Genomic DNA, 16,114 nt, shown 5'->3' on the forward strand with positions numbered 1-16,114 from the left:
TTCTAAGTGTATTTACTCTCTGTTTTTGCACAACTTGGTCTCAACAAGCAACCAGTCGATAGAGACGATAGAGAACCTGCTCAAACAGCAGTTTTCCGTTCCCAACACTCGTCTTAAACTCTCTGAATCGTGTAAATCTATAAAGGGATTTTCTGGGAAAAGCCTGTTCGTTTACCAGACGGATTCTAGAGAGGGATTGGTATGGACAGGAAAACTGCTTGCTCATCCTATATCAGCAAGAGTGTATGAGTCAGCGCTCTGTTACACCCAGAGTTGTTGCAACACACACACACTCTCTCTCTCTCCCTCTCTCTCTCTCTCACACACGCCGTATGACTGAGTCAAGCTCAGTTTTTAGTTTGTAGTTGAGATAAGGCTTTCTGGGAAACGTAGCTCGTCGGACAGCATTCCATTTAGAAATAACCATGTCTGCTCAGCGGCCGGGACTTTCTTTAACACTCTAAGACACTTGGATAGATAGTCAGCCTTGTAAGGTAGGCATGTGTTGTTGTTTTTTTAATTATTTTGTACAACTTTTTCAGTCTTCCTCCTGATACAGAGGGAAATGACTCTACTAACTCTAAAAGTGTGTGTTTGTGTGTCTGAATACCGTAGATGTCCCTGATGGCGACGTCTGGCCCCCGGTCATCAGTGTTTACGTTTGAGTCAACAGTGCATTCCTTCCATGTGCTGCGCCGCCTGGACGAGCAGCGTCGCCGGGACACGCTGTGTGATGTTACCGTGGTGGTGGAGGGTCAGAGCTTCAGAGCTCACGGCTCGGTGCTCGCTTCCTGCAGCGAGTACTTCACACACAGGACCTCGTCGCTGGCGCAGCACGGAGCGGTCATCACTCTGCCACCGGAGGTGAGACGCCGCCTCACAGTGTGACTCAAAGTAGACCCTGAGTTAAAAGTGAAGTGAGAGGATTAACTGAAAGTTTTGATTTCCTCAACAAGTCTTGATGGTGTATAGGCTGTCGTAGATTTATTTATTGTTATTTTTTACTTATTAATGCTGTTTAGTCTTTTATCTTGACTAAGACCAGACACCATGACCTGTCACCTTGAAAAAGACCATTTCTGACCTTTTGAATCAACCTTTTATCAACATCAAAATGATGGTTAAATGATGGTTCTTTGTGTACCAGAGGCCTCCTAGTCTAACAAAATAAATTCCCAGTGGGGCTTTAGGAATAGTAGAAGTTAAAGAAAAAGTCAGAATAAAGGTCAATAGGTGGTGTTCGAGGGGAAACTGTTTGCTTAGTCATACTAATAAGGCTATTTTAATTAACAAATCCTTTTTGATTTTTGGTTTTCTATTACTTATTTGCATTGACATGACACTTTAAGCTGATGTTCCACTGGTTTTCAGCTACTTGGGAACGGCAGAAGCCACAGAAAATAGATCTTTGTTTACTTTGGTTGATGTGTCAGTAAAAAAGTATTGTATGTTTGATTAACTGCAGAAAATATGATAGAATTACCCACTGTAATCTTTGAGAATGAATTAGAGCATATGAAGTGCTCATCTATGTCACTTGTCCTCCTTCCCAGGTGACCGTTGCTGGCTTTGAACCCTTGCTGAAGTTTGCCTACACATCCAAACTTCTCTTGGAGAAGGACGATGTCTTAGAAATACGAAACTCGGCTTCCTTTCTTGGTTTCAGAGACCTAGATGAGGCGTGCTTTGATTTCCTCCTCCCCAAATTCTTCTCCAGCAGCAAGGGCTCTGCCCCTGTTCCCAGAAAGACGTGTTGTAAGAAGAAATGCAAGAGACGCTTGTCAAAGGAACAACATGCCATCGACTCTGACGATACATCGATATATGAAAAAGAAGTCAAAGCAGTCGCTGACTCACCGCCTCAGCAGGAAGTGGCCCGGCACGGCAACAAATCAGTGAATGGCAAAATGGGAAGTCAGAACAGTTCAGGCCCGGTTATACCTGCAGCTGAAAGCAAAAACGAAGTGTATACGAAGTATCGCAAGTTTCAGCTGGCTTGTGAGAAGGAAGAATGTGTCACAGAGAAAAGTCTGAACAATCCAGGGACGGTAATCAGGGATGACTGTGACCTCTCCCGTTCGCCCCGCTCCAGCAGTGCGAGCAGCAGGAATGAAAGCGATGCCGGATTCCCCGGGAACTCAACCTCCAATTCCACCAGACAGAGCAAAGGATGGGCTGATGAGCCATGGAAAACTGAGATATTTGACAAGAAAACAGAGGATGGTGGGGGCGGGGAGGAGGTCGATGTATACGACGGCATGGCTGTCTCCTCAGGGCTGGGCAAAGTGGTGGCTGAGAGGTCACCGGGGTTAATATTTCACCGTTTCCCCCTGAAGACTTTTAGTGAGGGCCCTGCAGGCACTCGGTCACTGGGACCCAGTAGGTTTCTCATGGACGTTACAGAGGGCAAGAAAACAAGAGCCATTCATCAAAAGGCAGAGGAACCGATCGAAGCTGAGCAGAAAAGTGCATATGATGAGATAGATTCTGGATGCAGCATGGAGAGGGCCGCCCGGTTGCTAAATAATACCAGAGAAAGGAGCACCATGGAAAGGGAGGTGGGCTCCGACGCGGGCTCGTCTCAGCTGAACTTCCAGGACCCTGATGCAGGAAGTTCCTCCGATACAGGGAGTGGACGGGTGCAGAGAGCGTCTTTAGAGTGGATGAAATCCCACAACCTCGGCTCCACGAGCACCGGCTGCCCCTTCTTCCAGGATCTGGACCAGAGCAAATGTTTCTGGAAGGGAGCGGAGCTGTCTGAGTGCGAGGGGGCGTCTCAGTCGGGGGTGTCGTCCCTCAACTCAGGGGAGGATGGAGACTCGGAGACGGAGACGGAAGGCGACAGTGAGTCCTACACACGAGAGAGGGCAAGACAGGTGAGCGGATAAAACCCTGAGTCAAGTCTGCTAAGGCTCTGCTACATCACTGTGAAATGACTGTGCATCAGCACGCCCACCCTTCCAGTAGATTATTTCCCCGTTTGTTTTAGATTAAATCGCACATGAGCGTTTGCATGGATCTAATAGAAAGCGGAATCGCCTTAGTTAATTATTCACCAATCAGAGAGGATGATGTGGGCACGTCTGCGTGTTTTACTCATTAGTCCAGAGTCCAATTCATGTGAAAAAACTGACAGCTCAGCCTGGAAAAAAACCACAGGTTTTGAAGAAACTCTGGTGTGAACAGCTCGGTGTGAGTGTACAGCCGAAGCTAAGGTCATTCCAGAGGAGAAGCGGTTCTTTTATTTACCCCGAGATAAAACACTACATGATTGATACGGCACCAATAAACCAGTGAGTGTACATTTCCTGTCACACATTAGCAGCAGCAATAACCAAGCTCCCAGGCTCTGCTTTTAAAAGGCAACTGTTAATTATTAACGGCTTGGTCAAAATATAACTCGGTGTCTGAATGCCATATCCATTTTAACGTTTGCCTCACTTGACTGCTTCTCGTTCAGATACAGGAAGCTTGATTTATTTTTAAAACATAGTTTGAGTGGAAACAGAGTTGAGTTACTTTGGTTGTTCCACTGTCTGTCGTTTTCAATATTGAGTTCAAGCACATGACTAAGATTGATACTCTTTGGTCACCTACTGAGAAAACAAAAGCACTATCTGTTCCTGTTTTGGCTTCACAATAGTCGCCGCTCTTCCTATATGCCGTGAATCAAACCTTACTTTTCACAGAATTGCACAGTGAAAACAAGGCTTATAGGGAACCAATCTAAATGCTGACGTTGTCATTATTCTAAAACCATTAAATGATGCAATCATTCATAATAAGTAAGTCAAAGCAAAAAAAAAGTTTATATTTCCATTTGAATTCATTGATTTCTTTAATTTTCTTTATTGAAATACATGTTTCTTGTGATTTTAAGAGCAGCAATTCAATTGTGTATGATCATTATTCATAAAAAAAGAATGGATTTGGGCTCCGCCTGGTGTTAATGATGCAGATGTCTCATGTAACCTTGTATTTCCCCTGTTTGGGTGTCCTCAGATAGAGTTGCCATTCCCTGTGGACTTGATCGTGGATCTGAGCAGAAATGACTTCCAACAGCTGCTAAAGCAACAGGTCTTTACGCGTGAACAGCTGGAGTTTGTACACGATATGAGACGGCGCAGCAAAAACCGCCTCGCAGCTCAGCGCTGCCGCAAGAGGAAGCTCGACTGCATACATAATCTGCAGTGTGAAATCAACAAACTGGTAAAAACTTGTGTTTTAATTCGTTTTTTTAACCTTTTTATGAAGCTTCTTGTTCACAGACGTGTTAACCAGATTGTGTGTGCTTGCATGTGTATGTCACAGAAGACCGAGAGGGAGAAACTGATGGTGGAGAAGAGCCATTTGAGCCAGCTGGAGTCCAAAGCACGTCACAGTGTCTCTGCGTTGTGCCAGAAGGTCTGCAACGAAGCCCACCTGCTGCCAGAGCAGCTCCAGGTGTTCGCCAAATACACCTCCGCAGACTGCCCTCTGTCTTCTTTCTTCCCTCACATAGACGCACTCCTTTCGCAGCCCGGGTTGCTACTCCAGCCTCGGGCTTTGCTCTCGGCCCGTTTTGACGGCCGCGACAAGCACATGGCGTCCGAGGAGGCCTCGTCCAGCTCCAGGGCGGACACAGTCACAGAGGATGATCCACATTCACTCTAGACACACATTCAGACCAGTCGTTAAACAGATCCCACCCTGTATCAGACAGTATCTGGAGACATTACGGCAGACTGGGAAGTGAACGTGATATATTTATAATGTATATAAGTGATCAGCACAAATTGAATTGACTCCCGCTACCTTGTTCTCATTTAAAACATTAGACTTAAATGAAGAGGGCAGTCATTTGGCTTATTATGTCTGGTGACCTTCTGTAGCGAATGTTTCACGCTTTGCAAAAGGGCTTTGTCTTCTGGTTGACGATGAAATGTACGCACTTACAAATCAACGCAGCCAGAGTGCATGTTGAAAATTTGAACAATGAGACAATCATCACTTTAATCAGAAATCAACGGGAACAATGGCCTCTATATTCATAATGTGCTTCACTGCTTGATTACCTCAGGATAAGAATTTTCTTTTATATATGTGTACTTGTTTTTTTACACAGGGTCTCAGGTGTTATTAGGACAATTCAGCAGACTATACCTCTTGCAGACAGTGTTGGTTCTGCTCACCTCCAGAGTGCAACAAAAAAAAACAGCATTTTCTACCGAAACCAGACAACTCAACAAATAGACTTGACATAGTGCGCCGTGTTTACCTTGTGGTCATATGTCTGGCTATCACGTTTCAGGTCGTAATTGTGGTCGTCTGACCACGGTGACACAGCTCTTCTCGGGTGCACACAGTTCTCAGAGCTTGCCTTTGACTTTCACTGAAACAGACCTCATACATTTGCCTATATATGTCTAATGCACTGTTTATGGGAAGCTTCCATACAGAATATGAACATGAAGTTCTTTTAGGAGAAAAGCTGCCTCGTTCTTTGTAGGTAAAATAATTCCCATCATTTGCCCCACATTGTGTGATTGGATATTGGAAACTTGTATGTTATCCATCATAACCTGATTATCTTCAGCACCTTTATCTAAGTTTCTGTCAAGGGTCAGGAGAACAGTGTCGATTTATCTCATTGATGCATGCAGTACATGCGTATTTCTGTGTATATTTTGTGTCTCACAATAATTTAAATTCATTCATGTTTTCTGTAGCTTTCCCATTGACTGCCACCAATGACCTTTCACTTATTTTCTCCATGCTAATAGTCGGGATGTAGATCGAATTGGGGGGTCACAAAAGTGATTATTATTTTTTTTTTTTTGCCTGTATGCAACTCATACTATGTCACCATTAATCACATCTTCGTCGAGGCTCGCTGTATCATTCAAAAAGTACTGCACAGGGAATCATTTATTGTCCTAAACAGCCATCAGCACGTATCACTACTTACTTAACTGTTATATTAGTAAATCATAATTTTAAGGGTCTCGGGTTCTTATCTTTTTCCGCCCTCCAACCCACCTTTTCAATCATTTCTTTTTAGATGTCAATCTAAAATGTGAAGTCTGAAAATACATTTGTTCAATTTTGAATAATTTAGGTATTTTTATTGGGGTGTCCAATTCATTTTTAGATGTGATCCTCAGCACTCTTCACAGAAAATCACCAGCTTCCCTGTGACCAATTTTCCCTGTATTATATGTGCATATATTTATAGATTTTCTTTTCAGTTTTGATAATAATTAGACTGCAAATGGTCTAACAATTACTTATAATAATATGAAATAATACAGTAGAAAATCAGTTATACCTATATGCTAAATAACCACTTTGCATGTATGAGGACGTTGGGTTTTGATGGTGTTAGTGATGGTTAACGACCCAAGAATGTTGTTGTTTTTTTCACCAACCACTGCCACTGCACATTCACTCAAAGTATAACTGCATGATAATGCTGGTGCTTATCGCCCTCTAGTGGTGATGTGACGTCTATACCGGCAATCTACTACATACATGCTTTATTTTTAATGCACAAAAATGATTGTATACTTTCTGATAATGTCCAAAAGGATTCCTGCATTTTTTTTAAGCAAAAGTGAAACAGAATGGAACATTAAAACAGTAAAAAAAAAAAAAAATGGTAAAAGATGTTTGTTATTCATCCCCCAGTTGTGAGGATGCTGCTGCAATGCAGAGTTGTTTTAAAAAAGAAAACAAGTGAAACACAAACATCAGTAAGGTTATTGAGAATCTGCCAGTGTTCAGTGTGAGTGATGGATCACTGAGGACTCATCTTTCAGCCCGGACAGTTAATACTGCACTTAGTCTTTCATGTTTCTCCCTCCTGAATCTCAGTCACTCTCTCCCACTTAGTCTCAGCTCCATTACTTTTAACTTTCTCTTTATTTTCACTTTTTCGTTACTCTCCCGCTGTCTCTCCCTAGAGGCTGTTTTAATTGTACAGAGACTGCTATTTCATCTGTTAATTTTCTTTTATGTGAGCAAACATAACATAATAGCTCCCCAGATATTTATCAAACTATACTAAGATCACAGTATTTGTTGCTCATTCTCACGAGCGTTTCAGAAACGCATCATAAAGGGGGGGGGGCAAAGGTCAAGCTGGTTATCTTGGCCTAAGAGCAGTGGGAACCAAGCGTTGCTGAGGTCCCAGGGCTTAAAGATGAGAAAGTCACCCTAATGAAGCATGTGTTCACACACTGTAATTAACTTTAAAATCCAGTCATTCTCAACTGGTTGCACTTAATGCTTTAGTATGTGTCCTATACCGCTAAATCCAACAGCCTCTCTATGTGTGTGAGAGAAACGAGACACATCATGTCACCTTATTAGGCAATACAATTAGACATTAGCAAATGAAAAGCAATGGAAGTGGAAGAGGTTGGATGCTTTCCAATCAATCAGCATCCATAAATAGTTTCCACCACCGTAACTGTCCCTGGGGGTGAATAAACTGCATTGCCTGCGGTGTTACTAAAGCATCAACAGATGGCACCACAAGAGCAATTACTGACGGGGAGAGCCAGAATGTCGCTGGATCGGATCATGTCTCTTCCATCATCTTCTTGTTGCTGAATTACATAAATTGCCACATGGCCTCCATGTGATTTAAGCTGGCTGATCTAATGGGGGAGTTATCATTTATGATTTGTGTGAATTCTGTCTGGAAAATATTTCAGACGCCGTCGAATTTGACCGTTTGCTTCTGTTTACCTGCAATACACTTTTGATGAGATGTTGCTGCAAGATTGAAGTATTGCTTCTTTTTTTCCCCCATCTCATTTTCTTCTTCTTCTCCTCTCTCTCTCTGTCGCTCTCTCTCTCTCTCTCTCTCTCTCTCTCCCTCCTCCCTCCCCCTCTCTCTCTGAGAGAATATGTGGGTGTTTTCTGTAGGTGGTTCTCTGGCAGAGCCTGAGCAGTAAAGAGAACACAATATGTTGGGCTCGTAATCTCAGTAATGAATAGTGAGATCTGTGCCAGCTGTTGTCATAGGGAGAGATAACGGGACCAAAAACTTGGACAATATTGTTCCAAATTGAAACAAAAGTTGAATTGTTTCAATTTTTTTCCCTCTTTTTAATTACATATTTTGAAATGTCATTTAAATTCTAAAACAATGACACCCACTCCCACAGTATTGAAGTGAGCTTGTTTCTTAAAACCACTTCATTCAGAATACAACCTTGTTCCAGAATGGTTAGGTAGCGTTTTTGGATCAGTTGACGGGGATGTTGGTGGTGATGTCTTTAACATGAGCCAAGAGCAGACAACCAAATCTAATCCCTCAGGCAGAGATTAATCCACGCAGTCATGTGGCTTCCTAATGAGAACCTGAGGGTCCTTGATCAGCCTGAAGACACACACACACACACACACACACACACAGCACATTTCTCAGTATAAACTAATAACACTTGGAAGATTATTCCCTTTTTCTTACAATGAAAGCTTTACTTAAGTACTACAGTGATCACGGGGCCGTGACATGGGTCGTTTCAGTTTATAGTTTCAATGTCAAGAGCGCAATTTGAGGTCACGTCGTTGTTGTGTAACACAAACAGGGACACGTGAAATGTAATGTTATGTGAAGTTTTTTTTTTTTATTACTTTACAATAAATAACGAGAACAATGCAAAAATGCGTAATCAGCTGTTTGTCTCAGTTTATGTGAGACAAAGCGCTTGCTTATTGAGCTCCACAGACGTACGCATGCTGACATCTCGTGATGTCACACGTCCTCATGACGAGCCAAGCCAACACTGTGAAATTGTAGTCCTGTGCAGATGGCGTTGTTTGAGCTCGTCGGGGCCCCAACGCACACGCTGTAAACCACTACCAAGAACTCACACATGACACTGTTGTGATCAGGCTTAGAAATCCTGTGCAAGCACAGCTGACCGACTGCAGATGGAGGAAACAATGTAGCATTCGTCATTCAACACTGACTGCACCATTGTCTAAATGGCAATAGTCCACGTAATGCATTTCTTTTTCCAGGTCTGGCACATTTTACACTGAGGGACTCGGGTATATACAACTTTAGTTTATTTAAGGTCAAAGTCTTGGTCAAGGTCTTAAATTACACTAAGACAGACTAACAAAAGACAACACTGAGGATAGTGAGTTCCACTACCTTTGCTGTTACAGAAATACTTTCAAATAGTACAGAGGTGAGGAAAAACAACTTTACAGAGTAAACTTGTTGGAAGATCAATAAAAGTTCTGCGTCTCTGGGTGTGTAGTTGAGTCGGTGTCGGTTTATATAACATGCTGCAAATATTGTAGGCCATGTGAATCTGAGGATCAGAGAAACGAATGGAAAAGAGGGGCAGGGGACATATAAAAGAAAGACACGGAAAGCAGAGAATCAGAGGATCGATTGGTATGGGAGAGGAGAAAAGGTAAAAAAAGATACACAGACAGGGAAAGTGTGCGTGTGTGTGTGTGTGCGTACTTGTATGGAAATAGCTTGGCAACACTGTTTGAGGGTACCCATAAAAAATATCTAGTTACCATGGCTACAGAGGGCAAGTGAACTCATGAGAAAGTCCAGTATACATCCAGCCAGTCGAGACGAAGTGAAGTGAATTAACACACATGCAGAAATGAACAAATTCTGAAAATAAAAAACCACTTTGGTCAAATATGGCAGCTACAAATATTATTATGGTATGATGGTCTTCCACAGACAAACATCGACAGAACTCCAGGATATTTGTGCGTCTAATTGTTTAACTCATCCTTTCTTTAAAGCTGACAAAGTTGTTGCCGTAAATAGGAATGTGTTGCGATTTTGTCAGGCGTCAGAAAGATTTAAAGCAGAATAACATTATAGCATTAATCGGCATTACAATTATAAAAGCATACTGTAAATAACTTAATAAAATTAACATGTATGTGCAAAAATTCACACAACGAAACAGTCAATTTTGCTTTTGTTGGCTCTGGTAGAGTAACGTTAAAGGAAGCCTGTATGTCACCCACATTATTTCTTTCAAATTTAGGTTGAGGTGAAGGTAACTAGATGGAGAACAGCAACACAATCACAAGTTCATTTTGTAATTACTGCACATCTTTGGCTGTGTTGCCTCATGCATGGTCCATTTGATCAGGTCGGTCCAGTCAGTTCCGAGTGATGTTAGAAGAGAAAGTTATCTTGAACCAGCTGAAAGAACGGCTCCAAATAGGCAAAGGTTGACTGTTTTGATACTTTAAATAATCAAGCCAAACAGCATAGAGCGTGTGACGAGTTACCAAAACTCTGTTAATAAATGTGCAACTTCTTAGTCCGTGTGATTTTGGTGTCCAAGCTCTTGTTCTCTTGTATTCGGGCACTGAGATCACACACAAGGTTAAAATCTTCAGCTCCGGTGTCGGAGCGAAGACGCCGATCCGTGCTGTAGGTACTTAGATGTCTTGGGAGATGGCTTGATGCGCCTGTCCCTCTCTGTCCTACTGTGTCTCCATTCTGCTGTCTCCGCTCCTTATTTGAAGCAGCCAGAGCAGCTCAGCTGCCTGTCGGAGTCAATCTGAGGCGAGATGGTGTCTGGTATCACGCTTTTCAGGATGTCATTCTCCGTGGCCATGATGTGCTTGACCAGGAAGTTTGCAGCTTCACAGATGTTGAGATTATCCTAAGAGACAGAAAATTATTAGAAATGACAATAATTTGCATTTACATTTGGGGCATTTTGCAGACGCTTTTGTCCAAAGCGACTTACAATAAGTGCATTTGTCGGAACAAAGAAACCACAACATATCATTGCCGATAAAGTTAGAGCGAAAGAGTAGAAACAAGTGTTAGGTCCTCATCTGAGTCCTTTTTTTGGAGGGGTGGAAGTGAGTCATGCTATGCAGAGTCAGGGTCACATTACTTGTTTTTTTATAAAAATAATCTGTACAGTTTCTATTATATTCTGTGTAATGTTTGAATTGTTTGGATTATTGCATGAGGATAATGACAGAAGAAAAAAGTCACATCAATGACAAAAGTTGTCTCAAGTAAATGAACAAATTATTCAAAATAAACCCACAGATAAAACTTGTAATGGATTGTGTTTGGGATGGCTACTAATCCAATGCTCTCAACTAATAATGTAGAGGTCGTTATGTTCCAGCTTCAGCTACCGTGTAGCTAAATTAGCATGTTCAAAATGTGGCTAACTAGCATGCTATCACCTTCATGCGAACACCGTGTGTGAACTTCAAATGAACGCTGTAAACATTTTTCTTTCCAACTGCCACCAAAGAAGAAAGTGTACATTTCTGGCTGAACCTACACCTTATGACCTTTGACCTTTCAGAATGTTGAGTCTTGATGCCACAAGAATGGCAGCACACTTATGCTGCCGCAGCCTCCGACACATTAGTGTCAACAGAGGACGTGTGAATGGTCGACGGCTTTTGTGGAAAAGTATAGCCGTGTGTTAGCACTGCGGAGTTTTGGATTAGTATGCGGAAGGAGGTGAATTCAAATTATTAAGCGGCACAGAAACCATATATTTGTTTAGATAGTACGGCAGCACCATCATATATAGGTGAATATCTAATATGAACAAAATACCTAAATACAGATACATTTACTTTTCCTTACTTGGAAGCAGAACTCCTTCTGTGAACATCGGGTAAAAAAAATCACTCAACAATCCTCCAACACTTTTAACTTTTCTCTAGTATGACTTGGTGTGACCCTGCTTTGTAAATTCACTTCACAGAGCCACTCTCCATGAGGATATGAAATTCCAGACTTGGTGGGGGTGTTTTTTCACCGACTGAACAGACGATGATCTCCGCTGAGCGTGTCAGCCACTCACGGCAAAGGCCTACAGTCTGACCCCTTCATTATCATGTCTATGATTAGTCCTACTTCAGCATTTAGGGAAATACACTCATTTGCATTCTTGAGTTATATAAGAAGATCATCTCTCATTAAATATGAAGCTACAGAGTGGGAACAGGTGGAAAAGGCTAGCCTGGCTCTTAAAACCTCAAATTGTCCTTTTAAAACATTTTTTGTACATATATATATATAATATTGTTTTGTGAGAATTACAGGTGCTTGAGGATTTGCACCAGAGAAGTAACTAAAGACATACTATGACTTTTTTTTGGATCCACTATGATGACATACTATACTGCTTAGCTCTTTTCTGATAAATACTAAACTTTGACTTTTTAATATTATTTTTTACAACATACTACACAATTTTTATATTTTTTACATATACATTTGACTTTTTTTAATGATCTTTTCTATGATGTTATATATAGTTTGTATTACTTTCATATGACATACTATACTGAGTTTTTTTCATATGCTTTACTGACGTTTTAATAACAAACTATATTATGGCTTTTGCCCGATGCTTAGGCCTGGTGGAGACTGCTGGTTGTAGGCGGAGTTTGTTAGCAGTCATCAGGGCGACCTTTTGCCGTTCTCTCCAGTCATTATACTAAACTAAGGGTCTCCAGACTCCCGGTTCACATTGACTTGACAGGTATGAGATTGGGTTCGATCGTCTCAGCTAACTCCCAGCGAGAAACTAAATAAGAGTAATTCCCCAAAACGGAAAACCTATTCCTTCAATACAAAAGGCCTTGGGACAGTCAGAAATGAATTCGACTTCATGGTCAACAAGAACACCATACTCTGATCTCACCTTGGCCGAGGTCTCAAACCACCCGACAAAGCCATGGTCCTTGCAGAACTGGTCCATTTTGATGCCGTTGTTGGTCAACTCCCTGCCCTGGTCGCACTTGTTGGCCAGCAGCACGGTGGCGATGCTCTGTCCATTATTCAGCATTAGTTTGGAGTCCAGGTCCTCTTTCCACTTGATGACGGCCTCGAAGGTGGTAGACCGCGTCACGTCACAGACTATGAAGGCTCCCATGGCTTCGCGGTAGTACACTCGCGTCATGTTTCCGAAGCGCTCCTGACCTGAGATGAACAACGCAGCGAGCTCATTAATCCGGCAACACTCCACAAGACATTCTCATTGTTTTCCTGCATTTTTTTGCAGCAAAAGAGCTAATGCGGCTGGCATTCAGGTCCAGCAGAACTTGCATTCGCATGAAATAGCACATTCCTGTGGTCTTACTGTCACGTTGCACTCAGCAACGTGGTCAATGATGCTGCTTGTTCCACCATAATAGGACTACTTAAATTGAACCTGCAGTTTTGCCCAACCTACTGAAAATAAACTTTGACCCAGACTATAACAACATTTATATCTGTGATGTCGGGGTCGGGGATGCATGTGTGTTTGTCCCTCCATGGCTGTGTTTTGTGCAGGAGATGGACACCAGGTGCTGGAGGAGCAGGTTGGAACAGCTGTCAGCATGACATTCACCCTGGGGCTGTTCTGTCTAATGTGAGCTGGTTGGTCCACAGCTGAGCATGTGCTGTGTAGGTGTGTGTGCATCCCACCATGCCCTCTCGGCAGGAAGATTTACATGCTGAATAAATACGAAGGCATGAGAGTCAGTTTTGGCTTTTGCTGTGCCGAGGACAAAAACGTTGCCTTGTGAGTAAGAGGAAACGGAAAACAGGGCAGGATGCAAAGCGACAGCTTCCTCCTTTTTGCGTGAGGGACTGTATCAACGGCTTCAATCAGCAGACACCACGCCTGTCACTTGACTCTCATTCAATAAACCGCTGGTGCAATCTGCAGACGTGATCTCAAAGTGCAACATGTGAGAAATAATTCCTCAGCCCCTGCTTAGTCCCTAACTCTTCCTCACGTGGATGAATTTCAAGCAGGTGAGACTCAATTGGCTGGGACTTATGTCTTACATGTGTGCGTTTGCATGCGAGCGATTAATGTTTTCCATTTACGCCACAATGACACTCCTGTGACTGGCCTTTAAATCTCCCTCACATGGGCCCGACCACATGATGCAGCATCATACCTTGAATAAATGACTGAATGACAGTGTGCTGATCTTGCCTAAGTGTCATTGTCCTTGTGAGCATGCTTAACTCGTGGCTCAAATCCCCTGAATGCTCTTCATCTTGTCACACATTTAGTGCCCACAGGTCAGGTCTTCCCTCTCAAAGTAGAAATGACTTTAATTAGAGAGAAGATCGTCATTTAAGTTTAAATTAATCCTTGGGTTTGGTAGGAAATTAACATTTCAAATATACAGACAGACATCATCTCATCTTATTTTAATCTGAATAATTCCATCTGATCCTGATCTCACAGTTAAGACTGTGTTTAGTTCCATGGGGTTAACTTAGTTAGACTTTGTTACCTGCCACCTTTCCCTGTGGCCTTGGGAGGTGCCGTGTTTTTTTTTTTATGAGGGGTTTAATTCAAGTTGGTATTACTACAGTGTTCAAAAGCGTGTCACTCCGTAAAGATCTGGCCAGAGAGTTGACTATGTGGTGAAATAGGAGCCGTGTGTGTGTGTGTGTGTGTGTGTGTGTGTGTGTGTGTGTGTGTGTGTGTGTGTGTGTGTGTGTGTGATGATGAACAGATACCAGCACTCTACAGTGACAGTGCCTTTTCAAGCTGTCAATATTTCATAATTTTACAACAGACATGTCAATGTGAAGATAAGTGTTATCTTCCCAAGCCATCAACTTTTAAGGAACTATCAGCCTCTCTAAACAACATTTAGACTTTTTTTCCCCATTAAGTAAATAAACTTTGACATATAAAACATGAAAATAAACTTGAATGTATATATTTATCCATCAACTCCTTCACTGTCCCACCTGCAATGTCCCACAGTTGGAGCCGGACCGTCTCAGAGTCCCAGTTCAACACCTTCAGGGCGAAGTCCACGCCGATGGTGGCCCGGTAGTTGGTGGAGTAGGTCTGGTGGACGTAGCGCCTGATGATGGACGTCTTCCCGACCCCCAGGTCTCCGATCACCAGCACCTTGTACAGGTACTCCTTCCGGAGGCTCTGCATGCCGTTGGAGTGCGACGAGTGATTGGTCATATTTCACGTGGCGGATCTGATGGGCGCAGCGGCTTTCCAGCGGCTTGGACTCGGTGCGAGTGGAGGCTTCGTCCCCCCTGGTCCCGTGCGTCTCCGTCCTGCGGGTGTGAGATACGTGTGATCTGCTCAGGGGCTGTGCTTGGGAACTTGTGACCTCGGAGAAGTGCGCACGGATCTCCGAATGCGCTGCACAGTAGTTCCTGTTCTGTCGTGTGATAAACTGACACTTTATGGGACTTTTGGCGAGTTTAACCCTTTCTGTGCTGCGAAGTAGTCGCGTCATTGCTTAAGTTATCCAAAACATATAACCTTAGGGACACGGTGCAGGAAAGGCTGACAGGTACTGCTGTTAACATTGTCCCTTTCAAATGGTAAAAGTAACATCCTGACAGGTTGCCTCCATCATCTGGCCAAAAAGGGAATAAGCTTCTGGATGTATGAATACGCGCAGGTTAGAAAATGAGTCAGTTCGTGTCCACGTGAAACTCCACTGATTCTTGTAATGGAGAAACCATCTGTGCACCTTTTTTTCCATTCCATTGTTAACGCCATTCCAGGTCAAAGCCACATTTATCAATGTATCCAACTGTCTAACACAACAATGGCAGGTTGTCATTTGTGGTGTGCGTTTCTTTGGAAACACCTGTCATGTGTTATGGCTCACACAAAGGGTGCCACACCCGAGCGTTCATTTACCAAGGCAGTCATTTTTTTTAAATACATAATGCCATACATTTTACATTTTAACAGAATTAACCACAACTAACAAGTCTAGAAGCTAGCTAAAAGGAACAAAAAGCTGGGGGAAGTCTGGGCCATGAAAAGTAGACTGCCAGTAGACCTCCAAGTAAATAAAAAAACGAAAATCTTAGCAGGTAACAGCTTGAAGAGAGCTCCTTCTCATCCAGCCTAAATATTGGGGGCGGGGCCACCCACTAATCACCGACCTGGAACACCTGAGAACAGGAAGAAGAGCACAAGAGGGTTTTTCAGGTCTTTTTTCGACATACTATGATTTTTTTCATTACTTTTTTGACATACTAATACTAGGATTTTTTTCATGACTTTTTTCAAAATACTATGCTATGATTTTGATTACTTTTTTTTGACGTACTATATTATGAATTTTTTCATTGCTTTTTTGACAT

The 16,114-nt window shown here is 42.6% G+C and overlaps 2 protein-coding genes across 2 annotated transcripts; one reads left to right on the plus strand and one right to left on the minus strand.

The window, feature by feature from the left end:
• Positions 1-301: 301 nt before the first annotated feature.
• On the plus strand, positions 302-6,602 carry bach1b (BTB and CNC homology 1, basic leucine zipper transcription factor 1 b). Its single transcript, XM_084028590.1, has 5 exons — positions 302-494; positions 616-864; positions 1,554-2,876; positions 4,003-4,209; positions 4,312-6,602. The coding sequence occupies exons 2-5, from the start codon at positions 616-618 to the stop codon at positions 4,651-4,653; spliced, it is 2,121 nt and encodes a 706-aa protein (XP_083884716.1). The 5' UTR covers positions 302-494; the 3' UTR covers positions 4,654-6,602.
• Positions 6,603-7,016: 414 nt separating this feature from the next.
• Positions 7,017-15,133, minus strand: rab38b (RAB38b, member of RAS oncogene family). Its single transcript, XM_084028591.1, has 3 exons — positions 14,738-15,133; positions 12,678-12,955; positions 7,017-10,652 (listed from the first exon to the last, which is right to left on the minus strand). The coding sequence occupies exons 1-3, from the start codon at positions 14,964-14,966 to the stop codon at positions 10,503-10,505; spliced, it is 657 nt and encodes a 218-aa protein (XP_083884717.1). The 5' UTR covers positions 14,967-15,133; the 3' UTR covers positions 7,017-10,502.
• Positions 15,134-16,114: the final 981 nt, after the last annotated feature.

Source organism: Eutrigla gurnardus (assembly GCF_963514095.1).
Source record: "Eutrigla gurnardus genome assembly, chromosome: 15".
In the NCBI taxonomy this organism is placed as follows: Eukaryota; Metazoa; Chordata; class Actinopteri; order Perciformes; family Triglidae; genus Eutrigla; species Eutrigla gurnardus.

Coding starts and splice junctions, on each gene's coding strand:
- rab38b (XM_084028591.1), bottom strand. CDS start 14,966: ATGACCAATCACTCGTCGCACTCCAACGGCATGCAGAGCCTCCGGAAG. Junction 12,956..14,737: donor CCAACTGTGGGACATTGCAG/GTGGGACAGTGA, acceptor TGTTCATCTCAG/GTCAGGAGCGCTTCGGAAAC. Junction 10,653..12,677: donor GGTTTGAGACCTCGGCCAAG/GTGAGATCAGAG, acceptor TCTGTCTCTTAG/GATAATCTCAACATCTGTGA.
- bach1b (XM_084028590.1), top strand. CDS start 616: ATGTCCCTGATGGCGACGTCTGGCCCCCGGTCATCAGTGTTTACGTTT. Junction 865..1,553: donor TCATCACTCTGCCACCGGAG/GTGAGACGCCGC, acceptor CCTCCTTCCCAG/GTGACCGTTGCTGGCTTTGA. Junction 4,210..4,311: donor AGTGTGAAATCAACAAACTG/GTAAAAACTTGT, acceptor TGTATGTCACAG/AAGACCGAGAGGGAGAAACT.